The 15,659-nt window shown below is 41.9% G+C and overlaps 1 protein-coding gene across 4 annotated transcripts in view; it reads right to left on the minus strand.

The window, feature by feature from the left end:
* Window positions 1–15,659, minus strand: part of ANK3 (ankyrin 3) — a 667,426-nt gene that overhangs the window by 91,335 nt on the left and 560,432 nt on the right. For 2 of the 4 annotated variants that reach the window (XM_032312011.1, XM_032312012.1), the window contains 2 exons: window positions 12,027–12,150; window positions 6,870–6,972 (listed from right to left, as the gene is read on the minus strand). In XM_032312011.1, the coding sequence (XP_032167902.1) occupies window positions 6,870–6,972; window positions 12,027–12,150 (227 nt within the window). Of the gene's footprint in view, window positions 1–6,869; window positions 6,973–10,463; window positions 10,476–12,026; window positions 12,151–13,411; window positions 13,701–15,659 lie in introns of those variants that run through there. The other 2 variants (XM_032312010.1, XM_032312013.1) reach the window with 2 other exon arrangements.

A 15,659-nucleotide genomic window follows, 5' to 3' on the forward strand; every position in this document is an offset into this window, starting at 1 on the left:
TTATTCATGTCAAGTTTGACCACCACCAATATAAGCATGTTAATGAGGACCCAAACCCCATTTAAACTGGCTTAAGACACTCCCCTCCACCTCCCAGGGGTGGGAGGAGATTGAGATCAATGCACTGGTTCATATTGCAAGAAAGTCTGGGAGGGACCAACTTCAGGCTGAATCCAGCCATGGCTCATGGTAGGAATCTCGTTTTCATGCTCTATCCTTAGCAGCTTCGAGCTGACATCATCCGTAGAGCTTAGCAACCCCAACAGGCTACAGAAAGTCTCAAATCTGAGTCTCATTAAGCTGGCTTAGATTTTACATTTTAACCTAAAATAAACACTGTAACCCAGGAAAAGGAATTCTCTGAGAGGCCAAGTTTGGGGCCCATCATTGGAGGAGAGGAAGGGATTTCTGACCCTTCTAAATGACATTGAGAAATGGCCAGGGGTCCTGGTTTGACCATCAGATCCTGTCTGCCAGCTAAGAAAGTAGAACAGTGTACATAAGCAAAACAAACCCAAGTCCCTAAGTGATTCCTGCTCTTCTCCTACTTTTGGAAAACTACCAGAAATCATACTGAATTAAATGTTTCTGCTTGCTGTATACATACAGCCCTTGGTCTTACAGATACTTCTAGGGTCATTCAAAGGAAGTGTAATTAATTAATTGGTTAGCTTGCAAAACAATTTTAGACTACTATCGTGTCTTCTACCTCATATCTATGTGAAGGTCAAGTATTTCCATTTCTTTAATGATGCCTTACATGCCATGACTTTTAGCATAATAATTTTCTCCATAATTTTCATAAATTATTGATGAGCGTAAGTTGTCAGTTCAAGTCACATTAAATATGAAATTTATTATTAGAATTTTGCATAAGCAAAATAGAGAGCACAACTCTAAATAAAATCTTTCATGCTAAAAAATGGATTAAAATGGGGCACCTGGGTGGCTCAGTAGGTTAAGCATCTGCTTTCGGCTCAGATCATGATCCCAGGGGCCTGGCTGGGATCGAGTCCTGAACTGAGCTCCCTGCTCAGCTGGGGAGTCTGCTTTTTTTCTCTCCCTCTGCCCCTGCCCCCTGCTCTCTCACTCACTCTCAAATAAATAAAATCTTTAAAAAAAAAATTTTAAAAGGATAAAGATGATGGTACCAAATCCATATTAAAAATACTAACAAGGGCGCCTGGTTGGCTCACTGGGTTAAGCCTCTGCCTTCGGCTCAGGTCATGATCTCAGGGTCCTGGGATCGAGTCCCGCATCGGGCTCTCTGCTCAGCGGGGAGCCTGCTTCTCTCTCTCTCTCGCTCTCTGCCTGCCTCTCTGTCTACTTGTGATCTCTCTGTCAAATAAATAAATAAATCTTTAAAAAAAAAATACTAACAAGCGTGAGGTTTCAAAGGACAGAGTATTAAGTGTGAGAGCTCTCCGACGGCTGCTTTCCCACATAGGGTGATGTAGATGGACAGCTTCTGAGGAAGCAGCCTGGAACCACATGGCCCGTGGCTCTGCCGTTTACCACCTGCACTCCCTGGGATGAGATACTTAAGCTGACTGTGCCTCAGTTTCTTCATCTTCTTAATGGACCCAAGAAACAGTCTCGAAGGGTTTTTGTGAAATGCAAACGAGCTGATACTGATAAAACACTTAGAACCGGTTTTGCACCCAGTAGGAGCTCCATGAACCATATGCATCACCACACCTCCTGACACAGTGTCTTCTGAATGTTATTCCATTTAGATCACGAGGACTGGCTGGTGCGGATCATGCACAGCAATTACATAAGCCATACCAGACGTGGCTTTCAGGAATTATGTCAGAAGAAATGAAAGAACCAGTCTATTATATTAATCCTAGACAAGCCGGTTTCAGTTGCAATCATCCCTTGTCTTTGTTACCTTCTATTTGGAAAAGAATGTTTCCAAGCACAGATCTTGTTCCAAAGACAGTCTGACACGCACAAATCAGAGCTTATGAAACAAATACATTAAATGTTGAATGGCCAGTATACGAAAAGATCCCAGCCAGAGTGCTTTAAATCAGTGGGTCCTATCCAGAGATGCATCCCCGAATCACCTGTGGAGCTTTAAGAAACACACGTGCCCAGGAACCCAGCTGGGGAGAGTCTGATTCTGCAGGCCTCTTGTTCTCCGAAGAGCTACTGGTGATTCCAATGTGGGCCCCAATGATGAATTCTAATCTCACACCCAAGGTGGGGCTCAAACTCATAACCCTGAGGTCAAGAGTCACATGCGCTTCCAACTGAGCCAGCCAGACATCCCTTCGCCCAGTTAAGAATTCTGACTAGGAATCCAGAGTTTTCAGTTCTGGGTGCATTAAAAAGTTCTATGCCTAGGCCCTCCCAGCCACTGGGCAATTGTGCTTGTTTATTTTTAAGTTTTTATTCTAATTCCAGTTACTCAAAATACAGCCTTATATGAGTCTCAGGTGTATGATATAATGATTCAATACTGCCCCAGGTCACCCAGCGTTCATCACCCAACAGTGCACTCCTTATTCCCCAATTCACCCATCCCACACCTGCCTCCCCTCTGATAACCATCCGTTTGTTCTCTATAACCAAGAGTCCGTTTCTTGATTTGTCTCTTTCTTTTCTTTCGTTTTGTTTCTTAAATTCCGCATAAGAGCGAAATCATACGGGGAGCAATAGTGTTTTAAAAATTCTTTAAAATGATTCTCAAGAGCGGTCAGGGCTGAGAGTCATTGATTTAAATAATAAAACCTGACAAATGCAAGGCATGATTTACTTACATATATATTTTCAGAGGCATAGCTACAGGTGACTCTTGATTACAAGGCAAAGGGAAGGCAGAGGTATAGGGAGTTCACGGATAACCCAGGATCACAGTAAAAAGAGTCCACTCTTGATTATCCAAGGGGGGGATTAAGTGGTTTACGGACTGATCATGATTAAGGCTCCGCAGGGCAAGAGGAAAGGCTCACTTCTCCCAGCTTCCCTCCCAGCCTCCATACCTGCCTTCAACAACATAGGATCTTGGGAATTATCCAGAGTCTCAACTGCACTTTAACTGTGGTTAATGTGCAAACTGCTTCATGGGCAGCATAGTAATGAAGGGGCAACTAATTATGCTTTGTATTGGTGAAGTCTCTGCTTGTTGAAAATGACCACGTGGAGAGTTCATTTTTATCAATTTGCTACCTTTATGTGTCAATGCACCTTTAACTGGGCAGTTTCAAATCTGACAGTAAGTCATATATCCTTGCCTTAAGAATTCTAAATATTTAAGGCTTCTTGCGTGCTTTCAGACAAAATCAGTACTGTGCAGGAACTCCGTTTTGAAGTGTATAAATACAGATTTAGAGGCATGATGGATATAAACTAATGTTTGGGGCGCCTGGGTGGCTCAGTGGGTTAAGCCGCTGCCTTCGGCTCAGGTCATGATCTCAGGGACCTGGGATCGAGTCCCGCATCGGGCTCTCTGCTCAGCAGGGAGCCTGCTTCCCTCTCTCTCTCTCTGCCTGCCTCTCCATCTACTTGTGATTTCTCTCTGTCAAATAAATAAATAAAATCTTTAAAAAAAAAACATCAGAAAGGATGAATACCCAACTTTTGTAGCAACATGGACAGGACTGGAAGAGATTATGCTGAGTGAAATAAGTCAAGCAGAGAGAGTCAATTATCATATGGTTTCACTTATTTGTGGAGCATAACAAATAGCATGGAGGACATGGGGACTTAGAGTGGAGAAGGGAGTTGGGGGAAATTGGAAGGGGAGGTGAACCATGAGAGACTATGGACTCTGAAAAACAATCTGAGGGTTTTGAAGGGACAGGGGGTGGGAGGTTGGGGTACCAGGTGGTGGGTATTATAGAGGGCACGGATTGCATGGAGCACAGGGTGTGGTGCAAAAATAATGAATACTGTTATGCTGGAAATAAAAAAAAAAAAAACAAAAAAACAAAAAAAACCTGTTTGCCACTTAATTCTAATATAAAGTCTGTGCTTTACATGAAGCATACTTCTCAAGAAAATGCTCCTCATTCGTCTTGCACAGTGTAACCAGACCCTTCCCTCATAGAGCCTCTCTTTAGAGGAATTAGTCTCTTCCCTCGTCTGTCATAAATGAGACACTAGAGACTAAAAAGTCAACACAACTCTTTTGCAGTTTGTCTTCTCCTTTCTTCCAAGTTTTTATTTTGAAGGAGTTCAAACAAATAAAGACGTTGAAAAAACCTTATAAGAAATACCCATATATACTTCACCTAGATTCAACATTAACATTTTGTGGCATCTGGGTGGCTCAGCTGGTTGAGCGTCTGCCTTCGGCTCGGGTCATGATCTTGGGGTTCTGGGATCAAGCCCCACATTGGGCTCTCTGCTCAGTGGGGACTCTGCTTCTCCCCTCCCCCATGCTGGTGCTTGCACTCTCTCTCCAATAAATACCTAAAATCTTTCTAAAAAATTCACATTTTGCCATATTTATGCTTGCACGAGCTCTCTCTCTCTACACACACACACACACACACACACACACACACACACACACACACGACATCTTTTGGCTCATTTGAAAACAAGCAGCTGACTTAATGATTACTTCATTGCTGAAAACTGCCGCATGCCTACCCCCCGGAATGGAGATATTCCCCTATATAGCTTTAATAATGCTGTCACTGGTAACAGAATTAACAGTACTTTCCTAACACTATAGCCAGTATATGTTCAAGTGTCCTCAATTTTCCCTAAAATGTCTTTATGTTGTTCATACATTTTTTTTCAAATCTCCAGTGAATTTATCATGAAGTTATGTGCCCATGAATAACTGTGTTCATTAAACATGCTAGTTCCACATGGAACACCTGTCAGACTGTGGGATTCTCTGTGGCCCCTGAAGAAAGCAACTTCCTACCTCTGCAGTTATCAACTTAAAGATTTATTTGTAAAGGTTTCGAGATGTCCTAAGCTCTTCTTTCCCCTGACTACTCTCCAGAGATATCTGTGATGGCCACAGAGGTGCTATTCAAATTTAAGCAGCAACAAACTCCACTAGAGGACATCAGTTTTACCTTTAAAGTTCTCTTTATTCTTTCTTTCTTTCACAAATCCTCCATTCTGATTAAAGCTGCCCTTTCCAGCCCACCTGAGTAAGCAGGACCTGGCAGTAGCTAACAGGTAATGGTGTAAGAACCCTCAGAAGACTATTGCAGTCTTTTGGCATAGCAAACACTTATATTTTTAAGGTTGATAGGCAGAAATTGAAAGGCAGTGTAACAATGGCCATGGGAGTGGCAGTGATGGTGGCAGTGATGGTGGCAGTGATAGTGAGGTCATGGCTGATGCTGGACATTTCAGACACATGTCCCAAAGTAAATATATATCCAGAAATAAATACCATAATTAGGTTCAGTCAAGCATTTGAGACCCCATTCTAAAACCAGGCACATGTTTTGTATATGACCCAAGTGTTACTGACACCAAAGAAGCTCCTACCACCAGCTATTTTGTAAGTTTTGTGGGGTTTCCTTAGTCCTGGAGAATGACAGGCATGTCTACACTTGTGTCATCATTATAGCCACCAACATCTCGTTTTAGTTGGGAACCTGAAGAGAGCAGGATTACCTTGACCAGGATAATGACCACAGCCAACCAACCAGGGATAGCCAACACAGCCAACCAGGGACAGCTCCTCAGAAAACCTCAACCAATACCTGGGCAATACCTTAGACCCAAACGCTTAGCTTCACTAGTGGACAAAAGTGCTTTCTCTACTGCTAGCACCTACTTAAACCATGACATGCTATCACACCTATAATTATTCTACAAAGGGTGCTTATGTCTGACCAAACACTGAACAGCCACTGTATTCACCTCTGTAAAATCTCCTTGCAAGGATGTTCTGGAGAGTGCAAAGTAATAAAATATTTATTGTAGGTTCTTGTGAAATACAATGTGTATCTGTATGTCTGGAAATCAGCATCTCTAAACACAGAGAAGTCCCCAAAATCTGCTACCAGCTGCTTAAACCTCTAACTCAGTGATACTGTTGCTATCACTTGTTCATCTCATCCAATGTACCCTCATTGTTCAGTGAATAAGTAAGTCTAGCATAATTTCACCAATTTTTGACATTGGTTAAATAGGATAAGCCACCTTCAAAATTAGTTTTAAGGCCTAAACAGTTTTATCCATCATTAGCTCCTGACTGTGTGTATTTAAAACCAGGTACTGTGTGTATCTAGAAGAATGAACCATCCTGAGCCCACAGGCAGCAGGACTATGTTGTGGGAACTTCCTGCATTAAACCAGTATCTTTTCAACCACAATTCCTGAAAAGCAGAAACAGCATGAGCACCAGCAGAGGTTCTGGTAGAAAACAACCATCACGTCTTGAGAAGGCAGATCACAGGCAGCTTTGATGCTAAGGGATCAAAAACCTGACCAAGCTCATCTTTAATCACATGCTAAAAACAATTCTAGCAAATTCCAACATGCACCCAGTATGTTCAGGAAAATAAGACACCCACATGGGTGATGTCAGCAACTTCAGCTACCAATTATCATTAACTCTTTAAAAAAATTGAAATAGATTTGACCTCGAAATGAGAAAGTGACCCATGTCTTTGATAGGACTTCAAGTTCCTATATGTGGCCTGTTAGGGATAGCCCTGAAGACGAGCAGGCTATTTCTGTATTTGGCACAATTGATATTTTTTCTTTTTTTTCCTTTTTTTTTCAAATGATTTTTACCTTTGTCCCTGGCAGTACAGGTCGATTTATGAATGCAAAGTCAAACGTGTAGAAATACTGTTTTTGTCACAAGATAAAGAGCTCGATTCAGTCATAGCCACGGAAGTTCAACAATCCAAGAATATTTGAAGGAGAGCACGTACCTGCTCTTTGGACGGTACGAGGAGCTCTTCAATCATCATGCTGTCCCGTGCGTAGGAGCTTCTGTTCAAGGTGTACGACCTATCCGAACTGAAGGAGCGGAGGCTGTTGTATTTACAGTTAACCATTCAAGAGTGGTGGATGATGATGAGATGAATAAAATAAAATTAATGCATGCAACTATGAAAACAGGCAAGATGGCTAAAAATATCAACAGAAGTCGTTCTTGAAAAGACATCATTGAAAATAAAATCCCTTATATTTGAGGAAATCTCTTCAGCTTGGACAATCTCATGATCAGATTTTTTTTTTTTTTTTTAGATTTTATTTATTTATTTCACAGATCAAAGTAGGCAGAGAGGCAGGCAGAGAGAGAGGAGAAAGCAGGCTCTCTGCAGAGCAGAGAGCCCGATGTGGGGCTCAATCCCAGAACCCTGGGATCATGACCTGAGCTGAAGGCAGAGGCTTTATTTAACCCACTAGCCACCCAGGCGCCCCTCATGATCAGATTTTGTTTAAAATTAGGCCAAATGGTGTTAAATCTGTGAGAATATGAAATGACAAACACTTTGGATGTCTCACTATGACAGGTGAACCAACACAGCAATTGAGAAGAACCAGATGCCTCTTGATAATCTGAGAGATTTTTCTATGGTTAAGACCATATGTTAGAGTCTCCTTTATCTCTGGTCCGTATCTGTTTACCTTGCACTATTGAATGGGATTCTGTCTGTGGCAAATGGGTTTGTTCATAAGTCTCTGGAAACCAGATATGGGTTTAACCTAGTAAGAGCTCTGGTTTTCAGAAGGACCCATGGAAAACATAAAAAAGGTAGTGTGACAAATAGACCTTGCGTGATCTTTGCCATCTTTCTGGCCTTGAAAAATTCAAATTCCATGTATGGTTATTGTCTTTCCTTGCTCTTTTCCTTCCTTCCTTCCTTGTGCTGTACACTGTTCTTCTCTCAAGCCTCTCTTAAATCCTCAGTCCCTGAGTTCCCCAGAGTGTAAGACCCCCAATGTCCTGAAATGCCTCTCACACACTGACCTTGAAACTAAGAACCAGCAGAGGGCTGGGGGAGGGGGTGGCAGGACAGGAGAAGTGGGCGAAGATGGTCCAAAGGTATGAACTTCCAGTTATAAAATAAGTCAGTCCTGGGGATACAGTATACATACGGTGACTGAACTAATAATATTACACTGAGTATTTAAACGCTGATAAGATAATAGATCTCAAAAGTTCTCATCACAAGAAAAAAAAATTTTTGTAATTTAGGTGGTGATGGATGTTAATGTGACTTATCGTGGTGATCATTATTTTGTATACCTGAAACTAACAAGTTATATGTCAATTATATCTCGACTCAAAAAAACAACAACACTAGAGTAAAAGGGATGCTGGGAAGCCTGCACATGTAGGTACCTAGGACATGCAGGCTGACTGGGATTGCCCCTCATCTGAGCCTTGGCAGAACACCTTGGGATTAATCCTCCAGAAACAGAGGACAGGTTTATGAGGAGCTGCTCTGAGGTCATCTCTGTCTCGCCTCCCTATCCCACCTATCACGATAGGCTATCATAAGGTAAATTTGCATCACCTCTTGTTTTGAACGAGGTCTGATACTTTCTGCCCCACTGCCCCACTCTCTTTGGGACAGAGCTTCAGAACAAGAAACCACTTAGTTGCAATCCCTGCAATGCAGGATCCCACAATTACCATGGGAGGTAGACAGCCTCTTTCATTTCAGTGGCATCCTGACTTACATGGAAGACAAGGACGGTGGGAAGTTGCCACCCATCACTGCCCATGTCTGGATCTAAATGTGGCTGCTTGAATCTTTACCAATTGAATAAGACCTTGGTCTTGCCTTGTATGTGTTTGAGGGGAAAAGAGCAAAGAGGTACATAAGAAATGCCTCCTTGCTTTGCACAAAATGACTTCTTTTCTCCACTGCTCACTACTAAAGATTACCCAAGGTGGGTATTTTTATATCAAGATACAGAGGCATTTTTATAGGAATAATTCTAAGAGTCTACACAAATGAGTAGATGCATTCTTCTAGGATTAGAGCCTTGTCTTCCACCAGAATCTTGAGGGGATCTTCAACCTCAAAATAACCATCATTCTCTAGTGTATTCAGCAAATATATACTGACTCTTAGAAGTAAGACACAAATATTACAGACTGGACAGAGAAGCAAAAACAAACCCAGAAAGAACGAAGTCTTATTTCTGCACAGAGTTACCTAGTAAGCCACGTGCCTGGCCACTTGCATGGGCGGGCCTTCTAGGCCCAGTCACACAACACATAACTTTTCATTTTTTTTTTTCCTGCTTCAGTGGCAAACATTTTTTCCCCCATTTTCCCCTTTTTTACTCTGTTTCTAGCCTCTTCCCTTCTCTCAAATATAATATAAATTTCCTAAAAGCAGATATGTTATTTCTACTCTCTAACTCAACACTGTCCAACAGAACCTTTGGCACTGATGGGCACATTTTACCTGCACCATCCAAGACAGGTGTGGCTAGTGTGACTGAAGAATTGAACTGAATTTTATTTAATTTTTACTAATTTTAATTAAATAGTCTTTTGTGGCTAGGGGATACATCATCAGTATAACTTCTAGCACTCATGACACATCATCATCAGTATAACTTCTAGCACCCATGATGTGGTATGGGAGACACTGGGAAGCTCCACTCTCTGCACTGCACATTCATTTCTAGAAATTACGTATGCTAACACTGCTGGTTGGTAAAGGCCAATTTATAGTATATGGAGCAAACATTTAAATGTTTAAAAAATTTATTACCTATTCATTTTAACTTCAGTTTTTAAGTATATCTAAGATGTGTTAATATTTTAAAAAATATCCTCTTTCTTTTAACTTCTGTATGAGCTCCAACTGAAGAACAGAGCCTAGAAACTGGGTGCTGTCAACGGAAAAGCCTAAAGATGTCTTCATTTTATAGAGTGTTTAAGTTCCTCACTGTTCCCAACCAAGTTACATTAGACAGATGGAGCTCATTACGTCCATCAAACTTTGCTCTGAATCCTTAATACATCGGAGCCCTTTCAGCTACTAAAACTAGATATTATTTGCATGGGGATCTGGAAAGCATTAAATTGTTTATAACTAAGGTCAACTATATTATTTGTAGCCATCGGTATACACTAAGTGTTAAATACAGGAAGTGTTAGAAAAACACATGCCTCAGAAGTCTAAAATCATACTAATATACCTAGCACAAGGTCAGATAAAACAGCCACCAGCAAACAGACTGCTTTTCAAATCAAGACTTTTTCTTCAAACCCAATGAAAGTTTTCCAGTTACTTCATGCACTATTCAAACTTTGTTAAATAGAAGAAGTTCCTTAAGGAGTCAATTTTGCATTAGTCATATCTCTTGTCATACATTCAGTTACTTGCTAAGTATCTCAGAATTACAAAAGTGATTTTCTGACACTGAGCAGGAAAAAAAAAAAAAAAGCACATCGCAGCATAGCACAGCACAGCACAATGCTAAGGAAAATCAAAATGAGAATGAGTCATGGAAGGGCAGAAAAACACCGTAAAAGGGACATATCTTCTTACCTGATCTTGGGACTAATTTAAAGTATTTTTAGAAAAACACAGGAGAAGTGGAAAGCAAAAAAATCAGACAGGGAAAAAAGAAAAAAATGTTATGGTCGAATGAATTACACATTGAATGTATTCCTTTTAATTTTAAATGTTACACTCAGAATATTATATTTGGTAATTCTCTAAAATACTTAAAAAAACAAATTGGTTTTATAGTTTTTTTTTTTTGTTTTTTTTTTTGCAGATTTGCCTCTGAGCATAACATGAGTTGCCAATGTAAGAAAATGAGTTACATATAGTAGCAACAAATCATAATGGTGCAATCAAGACCAGAAGTGTGGAAGCCTTAGAACTGTCTTGAGCAAAATTATGAAACAATATATGCTGGTTTCATCTCTCACTGGATGTCAGATTCTACAATTTTCTATATACAAATGATTGGTTCACAAAATGTAGCTTTTACATATTATCTGAGGAAGAGAACCAGCTAGTTATTGGATCGCAAAAACTATTAAGCCTCCAAATAGAATTTTCTCCTGAGATCCTTTGAGATTCTGGCTCTTTTCAGTTGTAGCTTGTGGCTCTGTGTGCTTACCTGAGACACTAGGTATTTTTAAAAAGTTATTTTCCCCTTATTAATGATACCTGCTACAATAAGCTTTGAAGGACTTTTACAAATTTATCAAACAAAAACTCTATGGAGTTACATGTCGTTCCAAATTCCACTAATAAAAAGACTAACTGGAAGGAAAATCAGTTCAGTATCTGAATTGGCCACATCAGCAACACTGAGAATAAACTCCCAGGCTTTACTTTGTGGGAAGTGCCATTTACTATTAGACAATGAAACTTTTTACAAGAGAGCCTTAAACTATAGGAAAATGTCCTCAGGGCTCTGGCTTAGAAAGTTTAATTATTAGCTTCAAAATAACTTGACTGTCAGCAAACATGCTGTTAAACGAACCAGGGAAAAGAAGTCCCCAAATTCTGGACAAGGTCCTGTTTCTTTCAATCAGCGTCAGGTAGGTATGAGCCAAGGTTTTTCACATGCAAAAGTTTTACACTTCAGTTTCAAGGACTGAATTTGCTACCATTCCTGTCCGTGACTTTAAATAAGTTTGGTAACATTCCTGACGCATCCCTTTGTAAACAAAGTAATGGCAAAGTTTTGGAAGAGATACCCAAACACTTGGTAGACAATTCTAATAAAGTATATGTAATTTTTTTTTCAAGAATGCTCTCTTTTAAGTCTCAATCATGACTGAATTTTGAAACACGGAGACCACACAGGCTCTCCCAGTTCCTTCAGTGGGCTCTTCTACTATCATGCTTGAAGCATGACTGCAAGCTGGGAACAAAGCAACACGTGACATGTTCAATCACAGAAAATCAAGGACTGCAAAACCACGAAAGAAAATGGCAGAGCATGGACACCAGTGTTGAGAACATTCTATTGTACCCAATGCATACCCTCATCCAAAGAGGACATCGGAGGATCATGTGAAACATGAAAATGACTTTGGTTGATGACAAATCATGGTTGTAAAACTGTGAAAAACAGCAACGATAAAATACCTGGCAGAACGGGCCCCAAGACTAAAGCCCATGTAGCCCTCGGCGGGGAGAGAGTCGTCGCCCAGCTCCTTCAGGTCCTGTGGCCCGAGATACTTGTCCGTGTCCCCTGTCATGGCATCTTCACCTGCCGATGGACAAAACAAGCCAGAATCAGAAGTTTTCCTTTTGAAAATGGGTCCGTTGAGGAGAAAACCACTCCTTTGGTCATCGGCAAACCACCCGGGTTTCTCTCTCACTTTCCCCTACCCCCTAGGTAATGCGCGTTACTGCCGCTTAAGGAAAAAACAGAGGTGAGGTTAGTTCATAATTTCAAGAGTGAATGTAAGTAGCGGAAGGGCTCCTGGGGTTAAGGACCACTTTCTAAAACTTTCCCCGTACTCCTTCTCCCCCTCAAGTCCTGGCTGACTAGAAAGGTGGATCTTTTTTTTGTCAATGAGCTTCCCACGCCTCACCACGAGGAGGGCAGCTTGTCCCAATGGACGTGGATTGCAACATAAGAACCACCTCGCCATGGCTACTCCGAAAATTATACTGGGAAGGGAGGGGACTTTTTTTTTTTTTTTTTTAAATGGTCTTCTCACACACAGGATTTCAGTTTGGGGCTTCTGTAAGAAACCAGCAAGTCATTTAATCTGAACTATTACTTCTTCACTGGAGAACCTTGAAACACATCAATTTTGAACTGTTTCTATACCTATCACATAAACAGCGCAGTCCGGCTGCCCCAGGGCTGAACCACTGTTTGGGAAGGAGCTCTACCTTCTGTAGAGAGCAGCAGTTTGAAGGAAGGACTATATGAAGTGCTCTTGGCTCACCAGTACAAAGAGTTAATTCCGTAAAACTTTTACTAGCTACATATGCATAACATGACCTCACGGAAAAACCACATTCCAAGAGTGACAGAGCAGGTTTTTCAAATGCCTTTTGCCCTGTGGGACGGTTCCCATCCTTTTCAAAACGTAGCACAGTCCGTGGAAAAGTTCGTTCTGCAAAGCAGGCAAACCTATTTCCTTTTTATGACTCTCCTTACCCTTTCTGGACACAAGAGATTTCAAAAACGTGCACGTTATGTTTTCTCAAAGGTAAGTGATTCATCTGTTCCAGCTCTATTTTCCAATTCCTTCATTCAGTACCGTTTATAATTTCCATTCATTTAAACCCAGGAAACCGCAAGAGCTTAGCTTTTAAACTACCAATCAAGTCTAAAAATACACTGTCAACTACTGTTTTTGCAAATATAAAAAAGAAACAGATCTGCTTTCTACTACTACCCAGGACCCAGAGAGATTATTTTAAGTAACTACTCACAGCTGGGCTATTTGCACAACCACTGCATACGAAACAAAAACAGCACACACCAAGCGCGACTTAAAGAAAGAGCTTACTCTGTGGTAAAGCCATTTCCACCAGGCGGGGCAGATCAAATGTTTTCCTGATGTTTCCAGGAATTCCTTAAGCAGTGATTTAGAGTGTATCTCGGAATCAGCCCAAACAAACCGACCCCTGGGCTGTATTCACCGTCTTCACCGCCGCTGGGGTCCACTCAGCATCTTCGTCTCCTCGTAGGCAGTTGAAGAAGTGCACATCTTTTCTCTAACTCGTCAGAGTTCAGAGATTTTCGATATTCCAAACCAGAAAAAAAAAAAAAAAAAACACGAAAAAAGAGCAAAGCCTGCCTACCCTTAATTGAGAAGACCCTTGCGATCACTCTGCAGACATCCTTTTAAAGCTCCTTCTGATTGGACCAAAAACTCCGCTGGCAAGCCTCTAGCAGGACCGAATGGTGACATAAATGCAAGCCCCTGAGTTATTTGTATGTAAATATGAGGACTGCTCCAGTGTAGACTTTCCGTAATTTGATACCAATGGCCGGTGCCTCACCGGGGAACCGAGGCAGCCTTACATCCAGGGAGAGCCAGCGAGCAGGGTGCTGCGCTTAATTACGAGGTGACTCTTCTCCAGCATGAATGAAGAAACGGCCAACTCAGGTAGAGGAAAACCAGAAGAAAACAAAAGAAGTGGCCCAGGCGGGGAGTGGCAGGGAGCTCCAGGCAAACTTTCAACTTTGTTCTCGGCTGGGAACACCAGGAGCCCTGGTTATTTATGGTCCCTGTCAGGTGGGAGGAGGGGGAGCAAGGACCCGGAGGGAGGGCCTGCCCTTGAGCCGAGGTGCTGAAAGTGTGGGGCCGAGGGGAGTCGCAAGGATTCCCGAATGTCTCCGAGCAGCGCTGCAGGATACGCTAATCCCCACTGCTTTTTATCAAGAGTTGGAAGAGAGGAGCAGAAGTGAGGCAGGCTGGAAAAAGCAAGTGGATGTCTGCCCCACTTTTTGGCACAAGTTCTTTCAGCTCTTTGACACCCTCACAGGAGCTCACTGGTTCACCCTCCTTGAGGCAGCTCTGCAGAGAGCGCCCAAGCCGAGGCGAAGAGGTCTTTGCATAAAGGGCAGGACGCAGCCCAGAGGAGGCGCTTCTGTCACTTTGCTCTGGTCCGTTGTTTCCCTCTCTCCGGGACTCCTGGCCTCCCTTTGGAGCTCCTCCACCCTGTTTGTGTTGGCAGGGGAGGAAAAAACTAGCAGGACTTCTGCATCCTCCATCTGGGCACGCTCAAGAGGCAATTTCAATGGCTCGTTTCTCAGAAGAGCTGGAAAGTTACGCCAGATACTAAGTACAGGGCTCTGAACGTTCTTGCTGAAGTCAGTGGTTTACAGCACTTTTCCATGAGTGTGTCTATCTCCTGGAAATTTGCATCTGTAGAACCCCGAAGTGGATTCTACAAATGTGTTTCTCCTGGATCAATGAATGCACGACTCACCTAATAGTACGATGATAGGAGACCCAGGGCTTTAATTGGAGCAGCCTGACTGTAATCAACATGGTACATATGCAGGAATAGAAGGGAAGCTGTTTATAATGCCTGGTATGTATTGGAAAATACTCCCAAGCAAAAGAATAATTCCCAACTTTGTAAAGAATGGAAGGGGAAGTCGTGGTTCAAATGGATAAAATGACTAAACATTAATCTGTTTTCCACATCTGCACTTAAACTGCAAACTGCTTAGCAAAGCCTCATTCAATGACTGCTGCTCCTTCCTCCTGACTTATCAGTTGGCTTTTCTCTGGCCAGCCTGCACAACTGCACGGTCCTGCACATCTGCTGTCCTTCTGTTATACGGAATTATTTCAGTCCCTAGAAGTCCAGAAACTCTGTAGACTTTGAAACATTACATAGGGTGCACTCTTGATGGAACCTTTATCCCTCTTCTTCACCTGTGTAATCTCTCCAAACTTTGACACTAAAATTCCTCCCGTCCTGGACAGGACCATCTAAAGTTAGTGGTTCTTCATGTGGGCTTCCCTTATCAGAGCGTCCTACCAGGGAAAACGTCTGTTTAGTCTCTCCCACTGGATAGTGAGATCCACGCTAGATTAGGAACCAAATTCTTCCTGAACCTGGCGTATTGCAAGTGCCCCATAAATAGTTTTGGATTTCATCATTGCTTTCATCAAAGAGGAAGGTAAAAACAAAAACAAAAAAACAAAACAAAGAAAACCAGACTCTTAAATACAGAGAACAAACTGGTGGTTGCCAGAGGGAAGGTGAGGAGGGAGATGGAGGAGAAAAAAAATAAAG

This window comes from Mustela erminea, chromosome 14 (genome assembly GCF_009829155.1).
Source record: "Mustela erminea isolate mMusErm1 chromosome 14, mMusErm1.Pri, whole genome shotgun sequence".
In the NCBI taxonomy this organism is placed as follows: domain Eukaryota; kingdom Metazoa; phylum Chordata; class Mammalia; order Carnivora; family Mustelidae; genus Mustela; species Mustela erminea.